The 24,734-nt window shown below is 40.1% G+C and overlaps 2 protein-coding genes across 10 annotated transcripts in view; one reads left to right on the top strand and one right to left on the bottom strand.

Annotated features, from left to right (window-relative positions):
• Positions 1 to 4,673, top strand: part of LOC109145001 — a 19,385-nt gene extending 14,712 nt beyond the window's left edge. Inside the window, exon 7 of the mRNA XM_019287630.2 lies at positions 213 to 4,673. Coding sequence (XP_019143175.2) covers positions 213 to 242 — 30 coding nt within the window. The 3' untranslated portion in view covers positions 243 to 4,673. The remainder of the gene's footprint in view (positions 1 to 212) is intronic.
• IRAK1BP1 (interleukin 1 receptor associated kinase 1 binding protein 1) overlaps positions 1 to 13,526 on the bottom strand; it is a 27,421-nt gene extending 13,895 nt beyond the window's left edge. For 7 of the 9 annotated variants that reach the window (XR_005604185.1, XR_005604184.1, XR_005604182.1 and 4 more), the window contains exons 1-4: positions 13,225 to 13,526; positions 6,648 to 6,713; positions 6,313 to 6,345; positions 1,447 to 1,577 (exon numbers count right to left, since the gene is read on the bottom strand). Coding sequence is in view for 5 of the 9 variants with exons in the window: in XM_039568958.1 (XP_039424892.1) it covers positions 1,447 to 1,577; positions 6,313 to 6,345; positions 6,648 to 6,713; positions 13,225 to 13,491 (497 nt within the window). In the remaining 4 variants the exon portion in view is untranslated. Of the gene's footprint in view, positions 1 to 111; positions 434 to 1,446; positions 1,578 to 6,312; positions 6,346 to 6,647; positions 6,714 to 13,224 lie in introns of those variants that run through there. The other 2 variants (XM_039568954.1, XM_039568955.1) reach the window with 2 other exon arrangements.
• Positions 13,527 to 24,734: the final 11,208 nt, after the last annotated feature.

Genomic DNA, 24,734 nt, shown 5'->3' on the forward strand with positions numbered 1-24,734 from the left:
GGGCCAGGGAACAAAATAAGCAGTTGTGAACTGTACTTTCAGAATTAATTGTAACATTAATTTTAGGGGACAGACTTATCATAAAAATGAGTAAAAAAACCATCAAAAAACTTAAGAAAGCATAAGAATTTTATTATGAAAATGTGTAGGATTTCAAAGTTTCTAGAGCAACTTGTTTCTTCTATTTTCTTTTCCCTTTATCTCAAACACAGCAAACACTCTACAAGAAGCATAAGCAGTAGCATTCTGGATTCTTTCCTGCAGAGTCTGTGAATCAGCAGAGTGCGACAGGTGACTGTCTATGTGGCCTCCCCATTCTTTTGTTTCTTCCTCTTTTATTAATAAAGGTTTTCCCAATGCCTGGCCAAACAGTCGACAGACTTCCTGGGCTTTCCGGCGTGTGTTTCCAACAGCAGTGACACATACTTGACGGCTGAGAGGTAGAAGCAGCAGCACAATAACAAGCGGGGCCAACTGATGTACCAGTGCTCCTGCCAAGCTTTTTTTTTTTTAACATCTCAGGTTTTGTCACGGCAGAGATGCTAAGGCACACCACCTTCCCCCAGCTTCTGGACCACAGCTTGGGCATTGAGGGGAGAGTGTGTGGAGGAAATGTCAGCATCCTCACTAGTTCTGACGAGATCAAGCATTTCCAACACCTGTATACTGCAGGCATCCATGCTGAGTTGTGCAGAGCAAGAGCTCAACCCTAGCTCCAGGCATTTCAGTGGCTCAGCTACAAGGCACAGTAGCACCTGCTTAACCTCACTGGCCAGATTTCCTGATCTCCTGTAGATACCTCTGACATTCACTTTTGGCATCTCTGGAACCATTAAGAGCAGCTAATCGAACTTGCTTCTTGGACCAGGCAGTTCTTTTCTTTAAAGAGGCAAAACCCCAGCCAAGACTAAACTTCCTTCTGTCCCTCCCACTTTGTGGGAGAAGCCTGGACTTTGAATAGTCAATGCTTAAAACATACCAAGATTGTGAGCTTCAGGGCAGCATGTTTTGATGCTGAGGAAGTGCCACACAGGGTTCTTTCCAGATCATGTCAGCAGCTAACAGTAATGGGAATTGGCAAAAGTACTTAAAATTATCAGCATCTGGTAACACACTTGCACCCTTATGTATAAATACAAATGAAATCTACATATGATGATGCAATCAAAGCCAAATTCTGTTGACCTAAGATTCACAGCAGATTATACTCCAGTGGAAATCAGTGGGAAAATATTTTTATTACATTCTGCTTTTGCAGAGGGACAAGAACAAGTTCTATCTTCTAGGCTGAACAGCATTAATTTATAAGTAATACTTAAATACTGAAATCTCTAACATGAATATTAATAGGTGTGAAGGAAACTACTTGCTCCCATTGCAAACAGCATAAATTATGTATTCATATTAACTGAGGCTGTAAAATTTGTGGTGTGTGAGAGAACTTACCGAAGGGTATCTATGGCTTCTGGTGTATGGTAGAAATGAGGTGGATTGATGGTAACAGAGGTTCCTAATTTTTCAATGAGTAGATTGCAAACACTCTGCATTTTTCCAAAATCACTGAATATGATACAGACCTGGGAGTGAGTGAACACAGATATCACATGAGTAATATTTTCATTTTCCACTACGACTCAACACTTTTATTTAAATCAGTATAAAGCCAGACATCTACAAGGTAACTAAACATACTAGTCCTGTATATAACTCCAACATTTATGAACTTGTAAGGCTTCTATACAGCCCTAGAGACTAGCATTAGGTTTGCAACAAAAGAGGTTCATTAAATGGTTTAAAATGGAGGATTAAGAAATCGCTTTCTGAGGAAGTATGGCATTCTTGGTATGTAGACAATCTGAAGAATGAATGTGCTCTTTGGGGCACATGACTAGATGCATCCTGGTTCTTCCCTTTTTAGATTGCTAGATGTTAATTATGCAGAAGCTCAAGCAAAATGATGTGGAAAACATTGTGCATGAAGGAAAATGACATTTTAATTCCAAGTATTAGTTTCAAGAAACCTGAGCTATGAGATTAAGCTAAGCCGAGCCCAGTTCAGCTTGCAGTGGGCTCCAAATCCCGTGTTGTCTGAACAGACTCACTGCAGTGCTGAGAGGGAGCTGGGCATTTCAGACTTGGATTAAAACAGTTTACATACCTAAGGTGTCTCTGACTTTAAGAAGCATGAAATGAAGACGCATTAGGAATTCAGGTGCTTTTCCAAATGCTAGGAAGCAGGCATCACTATCAGTCCTGGATCCAGAGCCCTACAGTTTTCCTGGTGGAAAGTCCAGGCAGGCAGCAACTTTCCAGGCAGGAGCCAGCTTTTCTCTGTGGCAGAGCTCAGCTGCCAGGACTGAAGCAATGACACTGAGCTGATACAGCATTCAGGAATCAGAAATATTGGATCCCTAACTCTTTTTCTAGAAAAACTAAAACCTCACCTTCACTTCCAGTACAGTGCTCTCACCACGAGTCAAGTTCACCTTCTCTCTTATCCCCGACTCCCTTCTTTTTACATACTAATACAGCTTCCACAGGAGTGGAAGAAAAAACCTGCAGTAAAGAAAATTCTACTGCCAACACCGGTGACATACTCCTGTGTTTGCTGCAGTCTATGCATCAATCTACCCCAGTGAAGGGATATGACATAGAAATCCAAGTTACACCATGTCAGCTGCACTGCAGCAGCTTCCTGTGTGCATACCAGAGATTCACCTTGTGGAGAATGAGATAATTCAAGGAAGCTGAGTCTCTCAGTGAGAGAGGAGGGAGCTACCTCATATACATAAAAGGTAAAAAGTAGTTATTGACAATAATCACAAAGTAATTAATGCTCCCATCTCGTTACCCTTGATAGCCTTTTGGTGTAGTACCTAAACCTTATCCTGGCTTGGATCCTTGCACTGGTTCAGTGGCTCTGGAAAGTGCAGTGTCAATTGAACAGAGACTGAAGATGAGGCTATGCCTACATTTTTTCCTTCAGTGGGAGTTTTTGCCATACATATAAAAAGCATACAACCCCCTGTGATGTTTTGCCAGAAAAGTGTCACAGCTGTATTTTGTGGAAAGTCTCACTATGAGGACTGTCATAGTGTTTTCCAGCTTGCCATCAGCATTTACAAGATTTGTTCCTTCTAGGGGATGAAACAAAACAATGATGAAACAAAACCGGTCTTAAGCAGGAGATAAATTGCTCAGACTGGGGCACTTCTGGGCACTCAGAAACTTTATTGTTAAAAAAAAAGCACTTGATCAGGTACCCTCAGGGACAGAAAACAACTGAGCAATAACTGATTTTGCTGTCCCCCTCCTAAAAAAATCCCAATTTTCATTTAAAGCTACATCTAATAAATTCCAGTTACAATTACAGAAGATACTTGAACATTAAAATGCGAAGAAATGTTTTAACATCATCAGTTATCAAGGTTAAAAATTGTGAAAAAGTAACATGAGGCTATGCAAAACTATTAGACGCATTCCAAGGTTTGGATAAGGCTGTAAATGACAAGAAATTATGGTTTATAAGGAGGCAGGTGTATTAAGAAATGCACAAAACCAAGATAATCTTCATCCTATCAGAATGCGTGTTGGTTTAACACAGCCTGGTTTTTGGTGGGGGCAGGAGAAAAGCTGCTCAAAACTTCTATGTCTGGCACAGAGGCAATCGCTGAAGGCTCTGATGATGGGCAGGTTACCAGCCCAATTAGAGAAGCTGGTAATGCCTCTGTGATGACATATTTAAGAAAGGAAAAATGGCAGGAAGCTCTCCTTCTTCTCCCGAGGGGTGGTGAGGTGGCTGCTGGGGCCCGCACAGCTGGGGCCCTCCTGAGGGGCCACGTGGCCAGCAGCGAGAGCCATGGAGAGCAATTCCCCGATGCGGAGCCCAGACGAGATCAACCTCTCAACTGAAACTTGCAGACACCAACTTTCTTCCAAGTCAGGGGAAAAAGGAAAAGTGAGGACACGTGAGGAGAACCAACATGGTGGCACCAAGGTCAGTGAAAGAAAAGGAGAGGGAAGAACTGCTCCAAGTGCCGGAGCTGAGATTCTCCTGCAAGCCGTGGTGAGGACTATAATACAACAAACTGTTTCCCTGTAATTCATGAGGAGCACAGGGGGGTGCAGAGATCCATGTGCAGCCCATGAGGAAGAGTACTCACGCTGGAGCGCATGGATACAGAAAAGCTGTAATCTAGTGAGGAACTCAGACAGAGAGAGATGACCCTTGCTTTTAGAGCTAGAGGAAGAGAGCCTTCACTTCCAAACTAGAACAGCTCATCCTTAAAAGACTAAACCCCATGAACTAAAGTGAGCCCTGCTAGGCAGTTCTGGGAAGACTGCTTGGCCTGTGGGAGGGACTCACACTGCAGCAGGTTCGGGCGGGACTGCTGCTTGTGGAAGTTAAAACCACACTAGGAAGGTTTGCAGAGAGCTATCTCCTGTGGGAAGGATCCCACAGCACAGAAGAAGAAACTCTTTGCTTAAGCATACTGAAGATTTTTAAGAAGTTAAATACTGACCAAAACCCCATGTTTTGTTTCCTTGCGGGGTCGGTGGAAAGAGGGAGGGACTGGGAAAGAAAGGTGTTCTGAAGGTTTGCTTTAGTTCTCACTACCTTTTTTACTTTTAATTCTGTTAATAATAAATCTTCTTTATACTGTTTAAATTTTGAACCTGTTTTACCTTAAAGAATTTTTTTTCAATAATCCTTATCTCGACTCATGAAAATGAAGTTTTCAGTTCCCCTCCTCTGCTCAGCTATAGCAGAGGAAAATAAATAGATGATTTTTTTTCGTGGGTGCCTTAGCCAACATCAAACCACAACAGAACATCATGCAGTAAGTGAACTGTTACGATAAAGATATTATAGAGCTTTGTGATCTTATACACAACTTGATTCTTCTGCATATATTCCTTTGTTATAGCATGAATTAAAATTATCTCGTTAAGTTGAAAGTGTCTTGAATTCTTCATAATACTTTAAAATAGCTATTTGCCTGTGAATTCTTCAGTCTTCTAAAAATTCTTGACAGTAGACAAATGGTAAAGAGTTTATAGAACGAAGTAACACATGACTTCCAAGACTTTAAGTATAACACAGATATAATGGCAAACTCTTTAATAGAGAAGTGAGTGAAAGTGCCTTTTAAATTCATTTATATTGCTACAGTAGGCAAACATGCTGGTCAATGGAACTTCATTGGTTTATGAAGCTGCACTAATGAAACAAGGATATATGTAAAGGGAATGCAAGGAGAAACTAACCTCTGCATAAAGAGTGGCCACACTGCTACCTCAGTGTGCAGGGCAGCCAAAACAGCAGCACTGTGGCTGGATTCTTCCAGTTCCGACCCCCGGAACTGCAACCACACAACTCTGGAACAGCAATTAAAGCTGGTCCAAGCTGCTTACAAGTGAACACTAAATCCAAGCAATTAGCTTTCCACATATAATCCTTGTTGTATAAAACCTAATAGCAGAAGAGAGATAATTGGTTAAGTTACCACTTAAGACTGAAGTTGTAAGCCTAAGCTTGTCTGTAGCCTAAAAGATAATTCATATAATAATTAATAATGGAGTTTTATTAATTTTTAAGTACAGGTCATCTAAAAAAGAGGGTGATTTTAGCTCTCAAGGTAGCAGGTGTCTCCATGAGGAAGTTAAAATCATTCAGAACATGACACTGATGCACACCATTTTAAAATCCAAACTTTGTTCTCCAAATTCTCAATCATTTCTGTATTTACTGGTGTTATTTAGATGAGAATGTGACTTAAAGCAAGCAAACTAAGGAGGCTGAACCTGTTTAAGAGGACTGTAAACCACAGCTCTGTAAAACAGCTATCATTTTATTGCAGGCTTCCAGGTTTACTTTGTAAGAATCTCTAAAGTTGCTGGGTAGTGATTAAAGTTTTATGTTCTAAAAAAATACGTTAGCTAAACACACATAATTTCCCTCAGTGAATGTTTCAAGCACAGCATTTATTTCCTACTATGGCATGAATGGGCAAGAAAATATACTTCCTTTAGCAGACACTAAATGGGATTATTCCCATATCTGCATTTCACAGAGCAGTTTTTACCTGCAGAATTCTGAGCCAATTACCCAGGAAACAATGAACTTTGCTTTACCTAAAGCAAGCTGATGGCAGAGTTGTATAGAACAGACACAAATCCAGGTCCTGTGCAACTGTGGCCTAAGCAGATCTTGCATTTGCTCCCAGTTCAAGGAGCTAAAATAATGAAAAAAATAAAAGCTGACCTGGGGAAAAAAAAAAGTTATTAACTGGGCCAGCTTTCTGAACTTACCAACTCCTTGCAAGAAGCAGAGGGCAGGAAGGCCTGTGGGTGAAGGAGAGTTCAGAATTGTTGGTCTGCTCACATTGCCCCACAACCAAATATGCCAGTCTGTAGCATCAGGTAACTTTTAAAAAGCATTCATCTGAGAAGAAAACAAGTTCTGCACACACAGAAGACTACAGCTGAACTCTGCTATAAACTGTAGTCATTAAATAGTTTTTTTGGACTATGCTGCCCTTATGCTCTTTGGTCTAAGAAAAGATAGTCTGCAAATTTTTACAGGTCCTTGACACACTTCTTAGCTTTTTATTTTATTTTTATTTTTGGTTAGGTTGAATACATACCTCTGCTTCCATTTGGTAAGTATTTTCTACTCTACTAAAATCTTCTGTTACAGTCATATTTTCTTCCTAAAACAAAGTAGAGGAATATAATCTTAAAAGACAGAAATTAAGCACTGCTGTATGTACATGGTGTCCTATAAAAGCTGAACTATTTTGGCATATTACTTATAACTTTGCAACAGAAATTTTGAATTTTCCGTGCAAATACCTTCAGTTAAAAACTAGCTGGATGTTAAAGACTTCTTGCATTATTCTAAGTCAGTTACAGAGTAGCTCTATAATGTAATTTTGCTGCATTTCCCTTGAAGAGAACAAGTAGGTCATAAAAGTGGCTGCTAGGTAGAAGCTGTGTGTATTAGTGTGTACCTGTAAATTCACCTGGTACAAAAAAAATCTAGAAGCTTCAATTGTTTTTAGAAAGTTAGTATGTGAGAAGTGCTTTTTAGGCCCCTATTTTAAGGTATTTTAGCAGCAGCAGCTTGTGGCAAGGTCATATGAACAATGACTGAACAGCTATTATTCTGGCATAATGGTAACCCTTGAAAAAGGCTGTTCCACCAGTGATACCTCTGTATCAACAGCAATTGCACTGATCAACAGAATGGCTGCACAGAGCACTAGCAAATCCTGTAGGACTTATAAATAAGGTACTGAACTTGTGAAGATACAGAATAACTGCAGTTACATGTGAATATTTGACCAGCTTGCTAGTGGTCTAACAGTCATGTTTCTATCACCCATTTTGCTCTGCAGTAAACAGTTTGAAGGAACAATTTATTGTAAAATTACTCTAACATAGCAAAAAGCACAGCCTACAGTTTAATTGTAACTTTGCATGTAACACCCAGGAGCTGTAGTAAAGCAGATACTCAGCCTTCCAGACACTGAAGAAGTTTTATTTACTAAATTTAATTGCATAGGAAATATTTGCCTGCAATGTTGGCACATTTCAAAAGATGCTTTGTGTCCGAATACTTCCTACAGATGCTCAAATCTTCAAGTTTATCATGTAGCATGCCTGCATGCATAAGTTTATGACATTAACCATGAGAAGCATTTTCCTTTTAAAACATTATATGGTTTTATTACCACTGCACAGCAGTCTACAAAAAATTGAAATTTCAAAGTTTGTATCATGATTGATTGGTAGTGCTCAAATTCAAGCACAACAGTCCTATTTTTAGATATTTTCAGATAATCTTTTCTAGTAAGGGTAAGGATTAATAAGGACCAGTAGTCCATAAAAGCTGTATTTTTTCTTTTATGTGGCTGGCTGTGGTTTGCTAAAGAGTGATCAAAACAGTCTAGCACCAACAGCTCATTTAATTTACAAAATGGCGCTAATCTTACGATTTATGATAGAATCCAATTACCATTGACAAGAAAGATTTTTTTTCCCAGAGGTCTCGCATATCTTACAGAAATTACCACGCAGAAAACACAAACTTCTACAACTTGCACCTTACAGAAATAACTGTGCTGTAACACAGCTGTAAAGATAGAAAAAAGGCATTTGTTTCCCCCTGTCCCCTCTCCCTAATCCTTTTTAAAAACAGGTTCCCTTTCCTGCTGAGCAGATCCAAGCCTTGGAATTTGGCTGTGCCCTCCCAAGGTTCCTGTGTATTTAAGGACACTGCCATCCTGTGGCACCAGGTGCTATGGCAAGATCAATATTATGGAGTGAAAGATAATTTTGTACCATGTATTACAATATTTCCTTCACAGCTAATTTTAATCCCACCAAATTTGACAGTAGCTGTATGTGTTACTGAAGATAAATGGATGAAATAATTGCTGAAGTCATAACAAGGTGGCCTTCTGTGATACATTTTCTGTTTGATACTTCACTTCCATTTGTGACTGTGTTCAGACAAAGATATGGAAAAGACAGGTGGGAGGCAACAGGATTTTAAATTGGAATCAAGACTGAGATTAGTTCAAAAGCAAAAATCTTTCTTCCCTACTGTTTATGTCTACTATTCATATTTTGTCTGAAGAAATACCAATTTGATTACAATAGCCACAGAAGAAATAGTTTTCACTGTGACTTAGGGAAAGCTGCACTTATGATGTGTCAGATGTTCTGGACATCTGGAATAACTTTCTCCATTTTCTAAATCTGTGGGCCAAGAATCACAGTAAAAAATTAAATGAATATATCAACATTGGTAACTCAATTACCCCAGAAGCCATTGAACAACCCTTAACAGAATCACACTTGAATTCTGCTTATAAAGCCTATTTTCTATGTGGCATCACATCACTGCTGCAGGCACTCTAAAATAAACACAGATGAAAAAGATAGTCAATATCCCATCGAGCTTGTAACACCAAGTCTAGAAATGTGCTTTGCTTTATATTTTCACTCTTTTCAACTGAACACTACCTTATATAGCCCTTTCTCCTATCTGCTACTTCTGAACAATGTCTTCACCACAGGACCACTGTGCCCACCCTCATGACACCGACTGTTTATAGGAATGACTGCTCTTTTCCCCAGAAGAGAACAAGGCAAAAAATAAATGGGTAAGTTAGCAAAAGCACACTTCAAGGAGGCAAGTATGTAACAACACACTAAGAGAACAGCCAATCTGCACATAAAATTATGTGTTCTGCTCCCAGTTAATGACTGAACAAAACTGTGAGACCTTTTTATGACACACAAGCCAAGCCTTAGCAAGGGAAAGTGTTTATAGTTTGGAATGTACACTAATGCCCGTTGGGGAAGCTATGCTGATATGTGTAACTGTAAATAAAAAAATATCTGGAGATACTTGAAAATGTCTCCTAAAATCTACTTGTACATTTGAACTGATATATGCAGTATAACTTGACCTTATGAAAAATAAAAATATCTGTACAATCAAAAGAGTTAGCTTCTTCCATCTGATCATGGCATTTCTGTTCTTAGCACTATGGAAATGGTTAATGAGAGCCTTGATTTATGCTCCTGTCTCCTGACAGTCATCCACAGTGTCTCCAGATAGTTAAGGATGGTGAGCACCTTCTGGGATTGGGTAGCTGTGCTCCAGCCTCTCATCCCCCCACTCTGTCTGGTCTGTTTGGCATGTGATTACAGAATGATAACCCAAAAACCTATGGTGAAAAAGTTTCTGCTGCCTAATGAAGAAATAACAGAAGTATATGTAACAGTTATTAGAAGAAAGACAAAAAGCAGATTTGTACTCAGCAAATGCAGGGTACTTTGAAGGTATTTCTTTAAATACATGGTAATATAAAAAAGTGATGCCTTACAAAGGTTTTTACCTTCATTCAGGGACATATTGACATTGGAAGGTTTTGCAACTGAGTGAGCAAACTTTAAAACCTTTCTTTAACTGACTGTATGGATGTGCATACATAACTGTGACTCCTGAATAAGTTTTGAAATATGGAGAATATTGTACATAAATCCAAGGATATACCCCAGTACAGACAATCTCTAGCCCAGAGCTACCAGGTATAGTTTGCTATTTTGTTTCATTCAATAACACTCTGACAGGTACAACAAATATTATCACAGTTATTTTAAACAAGGTGGCCGATGCCAATTGTTAGATATAGCCATTAAAGGAAACAAGTGTCATCTCCACACCACTCCCCAAATAAATCATAGGTGGCAAATATAAAATCAGTTTGCTTCTAGAGAAAGAGAAGAAAATGTTACTTTTGAACGGCTGGGCTGATTAAGAGAGATTGCTTTGAAGGCTGCAGGGAAAGTAAAATCAATGGGGAAACCACATTCTGTGCTCTGAAGTGCTGCATATACTTACAGCACTCTATAAATAAATGCCACTATGTGCATCTCTTTCTGATTAAAATCCTGTGTAAATGTATATGGAAATCAGGTGCTGCCCCCAGGCATCCTGACAAACTGCTAATGCAAGCTCCTGCTGCTGCAAAGGTTATGCACTTCTGATCTCACAGACTTCCTACTATAGCAACAATAAGGGTTAAGGAAATTGTTCTGTGGATCAATTAAAAATAAATATATAGCATAGTCAGATGATTTCTAAAGAGGCCTTAGATAAGCTTGCAACAACGAGAACCATATGGAGATTGTGAAGAGAGATTAATTTTACAGTTGTCTAGAATGGTATTAGCTACAAGTGAAGTTAGCAAACGCAGTTAAGAACAAATTGTCAGCAGTGAGAGTTGTTAGTGGAAAAGCTGCAAGGCAAATAAAAGCTCCAGCAGTAGAGTGATTTAAAACTGGATGGAACAAAGCACTAAAAATTATACCGTGGGGAACTACTCTGAAAAAAACCCCCAACTTCATGTTGTTTTTCTCAGAGCTCCCTAGAGCTAACACTTTGCTAACACTGAGAAACCCACAACTCAAGCAGCATTTCACAGTCTCTAAACTAAGTAGAAAGAACATTTCCATTCTCCAACACACAGCATCTCTGAAACAGAAAAAGATTACCGTGAAATTATTGTAACTATAATAAGACACTGAATGCTCTCACATTGTAAAAACAGCCCACTCTCCATCCTGCTTGCCTGCTCACATTACATTTCTGAACCTGGCTGTATAAACCCAAATAAAACCACTTGTTTGTCCAAGTCATACTTCAGTTTGCAATTATTTTTTCCATCCTGGAGTGGTGCACATGGCCCCTCTAAAGCACACTCACCTAATTAACACCCTGCCTACTCCTACTGTGTGCCATCCACCACGTGCTGGATGCTCCAGGCTATCCCAATTCAATCAGTCTCAAGTCGAAACTGGAAGTCAGTTGTTCAGATTCACTGTAAGGTAAATATCTGCAACTATCTTTTCAAATCTAGCCACACTCTGAAGAGCTATTTAATTACAGTCTGGATGAAAATGCCCCATAATTGGATAGCTCACCATGATGGTAGGTACAAAGTTTATCATTTTGTCTACTAATAAAAATGAAGGCATGCTGAATTGCTATCTTTAAACTTCTGTTAACTCCCTTAATAGAATCTGAAGACATTCAACCTGTAATCCTGTATAAAAATGCACTAGTTTTGGCGGAACAAGTCATCCTGATGGCAATGGAACCCATGACAAATGCTGCCTGTGACAGACATGCACCTAGCCATGATCACATACCTAGCCCAGAGGAGCCTCCGTGTCTCCTTCCCATCTAGTCCCAGAGCTGCAATATGAGCTTTTTCAGGGGCTAAGTAGTCTTTTTTATTGCCTTCTTTATTCCTGAACAATTTGTATAAATACTACAGCGACAGCACAACAGTTTAAAAAGAAAACAGGTAATACTATTTTGGGGAAATGGAAAGTTGGAGCCAGTGTTTATCTCCAAAAGCAGGCAGCACCTGAAATGTGGGCATGCAATTTCACTGTGGGCACATCACTGTTTAGGCTGAGTAACTTACTCTCTTACTTTGCATTTACTAACACTGACTTGCACTGTAACATCATGCAGTATCAGGAAACCCTTCTGCAATTCTTTTTTACTCCACTGAATAATCTGGTGTTCACAGCAGACTCTATCATCTCCCTTTCTCCCCAGCTTATCTCTGAACACACTCAAAAGGCACAAACTTCCTAGGGAACTTCAATAACAGGTAACTTTCGAAAGCAACTGCTTATTCCTAAAAGATCAGGGTTATTTTTCCTGTTTTTAAGGGCCCTATGTGTAGAACACCGTCCAAAACTCTTTTGTGAAATCCAAAAACAGAATCAGCACAATTGTTAGGACAAGTATCACCCTTATGGAGCGTTTACTGTTTGGACAAAGCTTTAAATGCAAGACTATGCTTTTTTCATTGTTGCAAAATTACTTCCTGAGGCTAAAAAACTTACTGTGGTAAAGGAACTTTTTGGGTCCCCAAGGGACTTCTGTCAATTCAGCTATCGTGATGATATTCCATGTTTTTCAGAACCCCTCTACTTAAGTGAAACAAGAAAGAGGGAAAGAGCTCTGTATGTATTTGTTGCTGAGCTCTGGTAATCACATAGTTACTCTGACACAGATACAGATTATGTCGCTGTGTACAACTTTATCGGTTTCATCTGCATGCACGGGCGAATGCTGTATTACAAGACCAAATCACATAATTAGGTTGGAAAAGACCTCTGGGATCATCGAGTGCAACCTATGACCGAACACCACCATGTCAACTAGACCATGGCACTGAGTGCCACCTCCGGCCTTTCCTTAAACGCCTCCAGGGACGGCGACTCCACCACCGTGGGAGTCGAAGCAGGATGGCATTCACATGCTAAAAAAGAAACCTGTTGGAAAGCCCGGGTAGCGACATTTCATGTTTTCCCCTGAGGCGGGCATGGCTGCAGCCTTCCAAAGACAGGCAGGCTTTCGCAGCAGCGCCCCGCGGTTCCCGAGGGAGAGGGCCGAGAGCTCCAAACCTTTCGCTCCCCTGCTTCCCGCCGGCACCAAGGCCCTCCGCGGGCCCCTTTCCTCAAGGCCGCCCCGGCGGGACGGCACCGCACCCCGCCGGCTGCCGAGCGGGACCTGGGAGGCCCCGGAGACCGGAAACTGCCCCGGGGACCGGGACTGCCCGCCCGCTGCCCTCCTCGCCCTCCCTCAGGGGGACGCCTCAGCAGGCCCCGGGCGGCGGAGCTCACCGGGACTCCGTGCAGGCGGGCACTGTGGGCGATGTACTGCAGCCGGCGGGACACGCTGCTCCGCGCCGCCACGGCCGCCTCCTTGCGGCTGCCGAGCCGCAGAGACACCCGCGCCCGGTCCGGGCGGGCGCTCAGCTCCGCGCTGCCGCTCACATGCACCTCCCGCCCGGGCAGCGCCGCGAGCCCGGCGCGTCCCTCTGGGGCCGGGGCCGGGGCCAGGTCGAGCTCGGCGAAGACGCGTGAGGGCGGCGGCGCGGGCGGCGCCATGGCTGTGGCTATGGCGGCCCCTCACGGCACCGTGGCAACCCTGGGGCGCCACGTCACAGCGCCCTCCCGCTCCCGCCAGCCGCCGCGCGGGCCCGGAGCCGGCCGCTCCCGCCGGGATCGGCAGCGGCGCGGCGCTCACAGAGGCACGGCGTCGTTAAGGTTGGAAAAGACCTCTGGGACCATCGAGTGCAACCTATGACCGTACAGCACCCTGTCCACTAAACCATGGCACAGAGTGCCCCGTCCAGTCTTCCCTAAAACGCCTCCCGGGATGGCGACTCCCCCATCTCCCTGAACCTTCGGAGTCCCTTCTGATTTATAATCACCCTTTCTATGCAGAAATTCTTACTAATGTCCAACCTAAACCTCCCTGGTGCAGCTTAAGACTATATCCTATCCTGTCGCTGGTTCCCTGGGAAGTCCCTCCGCCCGTCACCGAGCAGGCTCTGCCATGGCAGTGTCCGAGGGTGGCACCCAGCCGTGAAAGTGACCAAGGCCAGGACAAGATGACAAGGTCCACGCCCTGGCCCAAGCAGGGTCAGCCAGAGCAGGCTGCCTAGGTCCATGTCCAGTTGCATTTTTAGTATTTCAAAGGATGGAGACTCCAGAACCTCTGTGAGCAACCCAAGTCACTGTTTGACCATACTCAAAGTATAGGGGTTTTATGTTCACCTGGAGTGTCATGTGTTTTAATCTGTGTCCGTTGTGTCCTGTCACGGGGCAGCACTGAAGACAGTCTGGCTTCCTTGTCTTCCATCCATCAGGCGTTTATATATAGACTGATAAGATCTCCCTGATTCCCTGATCTTTCTCCAGGCTGTAGTTCCAGCTCTGTCAGCCCTTCCTCATAGGAGACATGCCCCAGTCCCTTCATCATCTTCATGGCCTTTTGTTGCACTCTCTCCAGTATGTCCATATCTTCCTTGTATTGGGGAATCCAGAAAACATTCCAGGTGTGCCTCGCCACTACTGAGCAAAGGGGAAGGATCGCCTCCCCTGATGTGGTGGCGATGCTTCCCCTAATCCCGCCCAGGATGCAGCTGGCCTGCTTTGCCATGTGGGCGCGTGATCCACCTGTTGTCCTTTTCTGCTTTCCAGCCACTGAAGCCCCAGCGTGCACTGGTGCACAGCGTTGTTTCTCCCCCAGTGCAGGTTTTGGTGTTTCCCCTTGCTGAAATTCATGAGATGTTTCTCAGCCCAGTTCTTCAGCCAGTTGGAGTGACTATGAAATGAGTAGCTCAGTGATGAGCTCTCTATGTCTGGTCTTGTTTGTGTGAAGATTTTTGGGAAGGACTCAGGATATGTCACCACTGTTTACATTTGTGGTACATTGTGTTTTGATTACCTGAAAACTGTAATCTAGCATAGAGGTTGGAATGGTACTGTATCTTTATACAAGGTCTTTCAGGCTTCAGAATTCATGTTGCAAATATTGGAAAGTCTGTGTTACATGATACAGATAAATATTGCTATACTCTCCTCCTAGATAAAAACATGACATGCAAAGATATCAAGATCTGATTTTACAACTCAGATGAAGATCCTTTGGAGGTGCCAGGAAGCAGAAATATTGAGGGAGTTGAAGCCCTGTCTTTTTCCCCCTTCATTACTCTGCTTGGTGTGGTGTATGCCTCACGTCCTGTCATTATACAGCTTCTGTACAAATTTGCTTTCTCGTCATTATTATCACATCTTCCTTAAGAGGTATCAGTGACTTCTGCATGCTTCATGACTTTTGGAGTCTTCTGCCTTTGAATCTAGTTTTCTCTCCATATTTGCTGAACACTTAAAGCTTCAAATGAAACAGATTGAAGCTCTTAGGTATTCATTACCTCTGGAGATGACACTCCATGTTTCTCAGCAGGAACAACCAGAAGTAGAGACTCCTAAAACTTTGAGTGCAACTGACTTTGATCAAAGTTATATGACAAGACAAGGAAGAAGCTTGTAACAGAATCCAAAAATATCAGTGCCTAGGCACTTAAAATAAATCAATTTGAGAGCTTGCATGAATAAATTCTGGGCACTGCTGACTTTAAGAAACAAAATACAAAAAGGAAAATGAGTACAGAGGAAATTATAAGTGTATATTCCTCAGAAATAAATTCTTTCTTTAAACGGAGAGTTAAGTGCTTTTGAAAGTAGTCTGTCACAGCTGTACTTACTTTTTTTTTGTTGTCATTTTGTTTTTGTTTAGCCAAGATGTTTATAGAGGAATTACTTAAATATGTAATAGTATCAATTGACATACTCTAAGTATTGAATGGTGCTTATCAAGAAATTGTTAAGAAAGCTTTTAAAGAATTCATGGATAATGTAATGAAGCCAAATTGTGTACTCTCTATTTTTTTTTTTCATATTCAAGATAATTCTGATTTAACCACTGATTAAAAATTATTTACCTTTTTATGAGACAGCCCATATCAAACAAAATCTGTTGCAGTATTTATACTCAATATGTAGATATGCAATGAAATCTCATAAGTGTTACTTTAAAATTCAGTGCTGTGTGATCTTTAAACTTTGGGGAACACAGTGTGTCTTGTAGAAATATTGCATAAAGGTATCATATTTAAGAGCTTAATTGGATAAATCCCAAAAGATCTTTGTAAGGCCAAATATAAAATTACCTGAAATGCAAACTAATCTATGGAAAAAGACTTTTCTGTGAAACAAGGTCAAATGTTACTGAGTGGTTAGCATGCACTTATAAGAACATCATACACTAGGGATAATTTAATTACTATAGCCACATTTCTGCTTTGCACTCTTTAAAGATACATTGCAAAGCTTAAGTTTATGTGTATTGAGAGAGTCTGTCACTCAGAATTTGAACACAGAGACAAATCTACAGATAATAAGCTTTTCCTGACTTACATTTTGAGTAGGAGGCATGTTTGAAAATGGTGGATTAACCTGTTGTTTTAGAGTTGGAAAAGCTAATTTAATTGTGAACATCATTCTGCTAACTTATCGTTGAATTAAGAAATTGAAAACTTAACTGCAGACTGTGAAGAAATAGAGACGGTGCTAAATTGTGTGTGGGATTTGGTTTTTTCCTTAGGAAACAGATGGTTTTATGTTTGGATCTATTTCTGTATGGTAGCAGTGAAATGCTACATTGATTATGACTTTTAGCAATGGAGCTGGATTTGTTTAGTGAGGTAAGATTTTTAAGGTTTGGAATGTGTCTGATGAGGAAATCTGTTACAGCTGCTGCCAAATGCTATTTTTGTGAGAGGACAATTTGCAGTAGCGATGTTGACTGATGTCCTTCTGTGTTCATGTGTCACAGCTCTTGACTTAGCGTGCTACAAAACATTTAATGAATGGAGGCCCTGTGCTGTACTCATGCATACTTGGTTATTCCTTGCAATGTTTTTATGCAAAATCAGTCTGTCACTCACTTCTTACATGGCACTGACAGTCACTCTGTAGGGCAAATAAATATCCCATGTAAGCCTGGTTCGTTACCTTTTCAGAACCATACAAAACTCAAAATTAAGAAGGTTAGAGCCAAACAGATGGAAAATAATCCTTCAAAATTTAAAGTCTTTTTTGGTCAGAATTCTAAATTACTGAATTCTTAACAACGAACACCAAAGAGTTCTAAACTTTTACTTGAGTATCTGTTATCTTTTAACAGGAAACATAGAAGAAAAAGAGACCAACACTAGTAGCTCTGTCCCTGTTGGTGTTTTATTTTCAAGATAAAAATTTACTGGATAAGATGGAGCCAATGTAGAACTTAGATGATTTCTGTGAAATCTCCTATATTAAGGACACATGTGTCCTTGGGAAGCTTTTTTCGCCTCATGAACTAATGAGAAAAACAGACTTGCTGAGGCTTGAGAGGAACATACTAAGGCTCACAGGAGTTGAGGCTGGTGAGGTTTTCCTTTTACAACATACAAAAGTCTACAGAGAAATGAAAATGCCTCCAGTCCTCTGACTTTGGCTGTGCCTCCAGAATTTCCAAGGGCTATTAATGATTTTTGTAGCTCAGGATGTCAGTCCATGAGTCTCTGCTCTGGATGTCACTTGCTGGAAGACACACTCCAGAATATGCAGCCAGAGTAGAGGAAGTGGCTGTATTGCTGGAAAATACGAACAGATTCATCACATTTTTACTTTCCTTTAAACAGGCTTCCTCCTAAGTAGTGATTTGACAAGATAATTTGTTTTGGAGGTAACTCCATACAAAACTACTGTCTCAAGCTAAGTGCAGATGTAATCTGACTTTTTCTAGTTTTAAATTGGTCCCGTTAATATAAGTGGAGATTTCTTTACTCTGCTTTTCAAAGTGAACTTTAACATATAATGTGAGCAATTATCTTGTTCTATGATTGTAGTTAGCTGTTGGTGTTGATTTAATCTACTGATTGAAAGCCCACAGTACAAAAAAGAAGTAATTACATCATTCTTGTCCGTTCCTGTAAAACTGTAAAGAACTTAATACAGTTGCTACTGAAATCAGTTAAGAGACTGGTTGTCTCCAGTCATGACTGAATGAAACCCTACATCATGGAACATACTGACATTAATAATGCTGTCAGAGAGAAAGGTTTAAGACAAGTGGAACTAAGATTTAAATCTGTTCTCTCTGGTAGACATCACTGAAATGTCTTATGTTCTGTGCTCAGCAGCACCTAAAATTGTAAAAAGTCACAGTCTCTGTTCAAAGGCATGAACATTACAGAAAGGCTAAGTGGCTCCTTGAAGTGGTTTTCAGTATTCCATTTGCAAGGATTTATTCTCTGCAAGAAATAAATCTTTCCCAAAAATGTATGTTTCAAAAGAAGTAATATTTAAAAAATAAATTAAAATAAAATCATAAGTTGAAGACAGTCCTACAGAACATGATAATTAAAATGTAATTTTAAGATAGTGGCTTATAGTAAACTCTTCATTAAAATTTATATACCTGATAATTTTAATACAATTTATTTAAAATGATATCTGAGATTTTGTAAATTCTGAAGGAAAGAACATATATTTTCTCCAGTCTATAATTTTATATTTTGTTAGGAGTTCACGATAACTGTGAATGAACACACATGTATGCTTCTCATATAAAAGTGCTGCTAAACATCTGGGTGTTAATTTCCCACAAATACTCCTTTTTAGCAAGGCACTAAGTCTTGATAATTTCACCACCAAGAACCTGACAGTTATAGCAATTATATGTTCAACAGGAACACTTTAAAGAAGCTTTGTGGAGGCAATCATAAAATTGAAGAGAATTATGGAATGTTGGAAATTAAGAAAAAAAAGTAATTCCTGTGCCCTGACCTCTGTAAAAGGCCACACAGCTTTCAAAAGTTTAGAAGTGAGCTTACCAAACTTTTTGAAGACTCTGTTGTCTTGATGGAAAGATTTCATGTTATGGAGCACCTCCTGATGTTCTTGGGCAGATCTTTATTGAGTGATTATTCTGATTGATGAAAAATGATGACATTATATGCCACCTGTATTAACAGAAAATGCAGACTAGAAGAGGCTGGAAATTAACAAATCTATTATTTTACAAGCAGTCCTTGGCAGATTTTAGGCTACCCACTTCTAGAAACAACATCTGATATTACAGTTTTTTTGCACATCCTTATCTGTTCTCACGGTCTCTTGTTTGCATATGGCCTTTTGATTCAAGGAATGCACTGATTCAGCACTTAATTATAATCAGCATCAAGGAGGAGACACTGAAGTCCACAGTCTCCCTCTTTCCACAAGCACAAGTCCTTAATATCAGTGAAGGTTCCTTCTGCACCATCTCTGTGACTTCCCTCTCTCACAGCTGGGTGCAGAGACCTTTGTCCCAGTTTCAAAATGCAAAGGAAAGGAGATTTTATCCCAAATAGATTTCTTCTTGGCACTCAGTTTCTAGATCCTGTTCTTTGCTGATGCGTATACTCTGGTTTGCCAACAAGCCTTAAACTCTGAAGGGTCTGGGCCCAGGGCTGTTTTTTCCCCAGGACAGCTTCTATCAGTCCTATTCCTGGAATTTGTCTGCTCACTCCCAATTCTTCTAATGTAATGGAAATTACACAATGGAAAATAGATAAATTTTAAAAATCAATGCTTAAATTTGTTTATCCAAGCTTGAATTGGGAAATATTTTTTAAAAACTTAAGAAATACTCCTTGTCTTTTTTGTTATTTATTTATTTAATGATACTGAACCTGAACTACTGAACTTGAACTACACTGTCACATTACCATGACACAGAGAAAAAGCAGCTTCTTTTTCAGGAGGGAAACTTACAGTTTCATGTCTTGAAGCACAAAATTAATTGGGTATGGTATGCAACAACTGTTAGCTTTCATTAAATTATCCAGGCGCCCATTATTAGATTTGACCCCAAAATTTGAATCACCTGTATCAAGGAAATCCATATTTTGACTGTACACAGGCTGAAGATTTCCTTTCCTTAGTCTTTCTTTCTTTCTTTCTCATCTTTCAGATGAGATCTTGCTATTGCACAGTTGGTGGAGGAAAATGGTAAAGAACGGATTGCTTTAAATCTAGGCCAGTCACTGGGTGATCTTCATCTTTTCTAAAAGAAAAAATAGTCAGTACATGGCATTGCCTCTTTTAAATATTTGAAATAAGATGTAACTTTAGTTTTGTTATGGATCTTCATAATTATTTAGGATTACTGTTAATCATGCCTATTGATCTGAAATAATAAATAAACAAAAAATGTGTAAAGTTGCATGTAACAGATACTTTAAAAAAATATACACATCCAGAGATCAAGCTGTAAATGATGAAAGAAAGAGATGTGAGAATAGCTTTGGGAGGTGTAACAATTCAGATATTAGCTGAAATATGGTCTGCAAATTTGGATGCAAAACAGAAGCAGAGGTGGGAGGCTCAGACCATGGCGACTGACAGCAGAAGGCTGCATTTGCTTTTATGTACTCAGGGAGATGAAAGTTAGAACAGGTAGCGACACAGTGACAACCTTAAAAGAGTAAATGGAATGGTGTTAGAAATGTCTTCCTAACTTTTGTGCCAACACTTTTTTTCTCCATGTTAGAATTTACTGGAAAAGGCAACAGAAAGTTATGTTCTTGCTCTGTTTTTTGCAAGCTGTCATTTATTACCCCTCAGATTTTCCATGATGAGAGTTCAAATTCTCACTTTTGAAGACCCTGGATATTCTCTATCCTCTAGGTTTTGCTTCCCTCCATTTCCCAGCTCACTCTACTCAATCCAACTGATGTGTTTTTCATCTTCTTCTTTACCTTTTACAGATTTTACCCACATTTCTTGAATTCTCTGGAGGGCTAAATTTGCTGTGTTACCAACCTCTTCTTTATGTCCTTCCTCAGAAAATGTTGTCCTGGAAACCCTAACCCTCTTCCCTCAGAAAAGTTAAGCAGAGTATTAAAGACTTAAAGTAGCGTTCAGACTATTACCCAATGGTGCAGAAGATTCACCAAGGTTTGGAAGAGAAGTAGTGCAGCGTGACTTGGAAGTGAGTAACTAAACACAGAAAGTAGATCACTCAGTAACTGAGATTTAAAGAAATGATATTTCAATAATTTTGCAGGAATGTCTGAGATAGTTTCAGAATATCCTCTGCAATTGAAACAGCAACTGTGTTAGTGGAAATCTAAGTGATACAGCAGGAGAAAAGCCAAATCACAGTTCAAAGATCAGCCAAGAGAAAATGTAAACAGGAGCAGTTGCCTATAAAAATGCTTCTGAAGAGCTCTGGAGGCTCCCTAATTAAAAAATGGGTAAATGCCAGAGAGAGAAAATGAGAACAGATAAGACCTACAGTGACAGTAGGACAATACATGGCAAATGCCAGAAAAAAGGATGGCAGAGGAAGAGCTGTCAGAGTAGATGGTGCCAGGACAATAGTTCTAACTATTGGTAGAGAGGTCTATAATCTGAAAGCTGCATCTCAAGAGAACATTTGTGAGCATGCTTGGACTATGAATCTGGAGATTTGCAATGCTGCTATTAAGTGTAAAATTAATTCAGAAGTAGAGATGACCGATTTCTAAAAAAAATTTTAAGGAGTTTTGAAGTAGCTGTGAAATGGAGCAGACTACCATTGTCATTAGTAACCCTAAGGGACTAATGTTTTTAAAATTAACAAATAATCAGGATCAGTTCCAAAGCCTTGCAAGTTACATAGGAAAAGACTTGGGTGTTATTTCCTTTTTTTTCCCAAACAAAAAGCTTTGTTTTTTAAATTGCAATAGAGGGAGAACTTTATTTTTCTCTGTGCTATGAAACTTTTTGTTTTCATCTAAAATTTCCATGGGCACTTTATGCATACCTAGGGACGTATAGAATACTCTTGAGCCTTAGAAATGCATCAGCTTTCCTTTAGAATATGTATCTGCTTGGTGCTGAAATTAAGCTGGCAAGTTCTTTTATTGTAGATCTCTGTACTACGTCTGTGGACTAAGCTTGAAGTTGAATTCCCCTCTTAATAGTCTCTGTCCCTTCAGCATGTAAAAATGTATCACATATATCATATCAGGCTGAGGCAGTTGGGGTTGTTCAGCTTGGAGAAGAGGAAGCTCCAGTAGCAGCATTCCAGTACTTAAAGGGGACCTGCTGGACAGATGGGAACAAGAGGTGATGGTTGAACTTGATGGCCTTTAAAGGCCCCTTCTAAAACAAAGTCTTCTATGATTCTAAGATACTACATTTGGGTTAAAAAGTTGAGTGTTTTGTTATATTGTAGTAGTAACTGGACCTCATATCTGCTAACTGTACTTCCCTGCAGTTTTCAGGAGACCGGTGTTGTCAGTGAGAAATAGGTTGGCCTTGTTAATCCATGCCATTTTCTCTATATTTACTCTTCCTCTATTTGTATTAATAAGATCTTTAATTAACTAGGTTTAGATCCAATATTTTGAATGAGCTTGAGTATGTGTGACTGTAATATCCCTATTTTAGAGGAGGGACCCTATTTTGCACCTGAAATGGTGAATCACAACTTTAAAAAGACAGGGAGTTATACAAATACTAAGGGAAATAGATAATTGCAAGATCAACCATATGGTTCTGTTTATACCAATCTGGCATGTTTTGGGAGGTTTTAAGGTGAGATTCTTTACTCTTTCTCCTTGCAAGTAAGCAGAATGCAGCAACCTATAACTTTAGATTTCACCACACTCTAGTGTGCCCCAGAACACAGGGTTGTAACAGGGCCATAGAATCATAGAATCATAGAATGGCCTGGGTTTGAAGGGACCTTAAAGATTGTGTAGTCCAACCCCCTGCCATGGGTAGGGACATATGTCACTAGGCCAGCTTGCTCAGGGCCCCATCCAACCTGGCCTTGAACACTTCTAGAGATGGGACATTCTCGACTTCTCTGTTCCAGTGCCTCTCCATCCTCACAGTAAAAAATTTCTTCATAATATCCAATCCAAACCTACTCTTGGTTTAAAGCCATTAATGCTTGTCCTATCTTTAGAGACCCTTGTAAAAAGCTCCTCTCCAGCTTTCCAGTAGGCCCCCTTAAGGCACTGGAATGCTACTATAAGGTCTTCCTGGAGCCTTTCTTTTCCAGGCTGAGCAATGCCAATGCTCTCAGCCTTTCCTCATAGGAGAGGTGTTCTGTCCCTCTGATCATCTTTATGGCCCTCCTCTGCGCTCGTTCAAATAGGTCAATGTCCTTCCTTTGCTGCAAACTGCAGAGCTGGATGTGTAATCCAGAATGGAGACTGTGAAATCAGCTTGTCCTTTTTTTGGGGTAATAGTAGTCTCTCAGGAAACTGAGCACAGAAGAAGGTAATTTTACTTTTAAATAGTCAGATCCTACTACATTAAATGACTCTCCTGTGGATATATTACTGAGATATAGTAATTGCTACATTGTTAGGGAAAGCCAAATATTGAAATACTTTGCAGCTCTCATTTGACTGTATTGTACTTGAAAGTGATCACTGAAGTGTGTTAAAAAGGAGTTATTGTAGCACATATTGAATACAAGTGTTAGTTGTCTTGCAACATTGTGCTACAGGATTGCAATAGGTGGGAACAGTTGAAGTCAATCCATGTTATGAAAATGGAGTTTATGTGGCACAAAATATGATTGCTTATTATAGAGCATTATTTCTCCTTGTGCCTTACTCATTTTGGTGTTCTGTCATTTCATGCTGTTTAAATCAGCAACTTCTGTAAATTATTTTTGTGCAAAAGATGTATACCATGAATCTGGTTTCACCATTTATAAGGGATTTTTTTTTTTTTTAACAGAAGGAAAACTACAGTCCTTTCTTCATTTACTTTGTACTCTCTGAAGTCAAACTGCAAATGAGTCAAGCCACATATCTGAAAAGCAATGAGCAACTGAAGAAATAGTTTTGAAGGGGAGAGCTTTTTATTAACCTTTCTAACACCATCCTCAGAGGTGCTGGGCGTTCTCAGTTCTCATCAACTTCAAAGAGAATTCAGCGTTCAGTATTTCCTTGCAGAATTGGGGGTGCAGAAATGAGGGCCAGATGATAATGTGCTGATAGGATCACAAACACTGGTGAAAGGCAATGCTATATGTAAAAATGCATTTCTTTGCCGATTTTTAGTATGTCATGGATTGTGCAGTGACAAAAAATGGCATAAGATGGCAGTAAGAGATTGCAAAAAAAAGTTGTTTGGAGTGACATATTCCAGTGAATCAACCCACTGTCTTGTAATAAGGATGACTGTATAACAAGCAAAAAATGGGGCTTGCTGGACTCCTTCAGGACATAGTTTTCTAACTTTTTTTTGCATTTTTCTTTTCCTCAGAGGAAAATCTCCAGTTTATTTGACATTTATACTCTCTTATCTGATTGTGGGAAAATGGAATAGTTTTTCACACTTCATTGCCATCTGTGTGGAAGTGCTTGAAATTCACTGCTCATACTTTTTAAATCTGTGCTGAATGAAAATCACTCAAAATTTAGAGTTATATTAAATATGGTATCATGTGCTGATAGGAACAAAGTAGGGTGAAACAACCATGTCAGTAATGCACATGCAGCTTTACAGCCTTGCCAGTGAAGCAATGTGGACTAGGGGCTCTTAAGTTTATCTGCTGCTAAACTCCAGCATGGAGGACAGGTTACTGTGGGCTCAGACTTGTGTTGGAAGCTGTAGTCAAATCCCGGGAGGGTGGGGATGGTGAGCCCTGTGTGAAGTTTTGTTAGGTGGTTTCGTAACACCAAGGCTCTAGGGTCTTCTCATAACCTTCCAGTCCGGGGCTATGACCTGGAGACACACAACTG

The sequence above is a fragment of the Corvus cornix genome, chromosome 3 (assembly GCF_000738735.6).
Source record: "Corvus cornix cornix isolate S_Up_H32 chromosome 3, ASM73873v5, whole genome shotgun sequence".
In the NCBI taxonomy this organism is placed as follows: domain Eukaryota; kingdom Metazoa; phylum Chordata; class Aves; order Passeriformes; family Corvidae; genus Corvus; species Corvus cornix.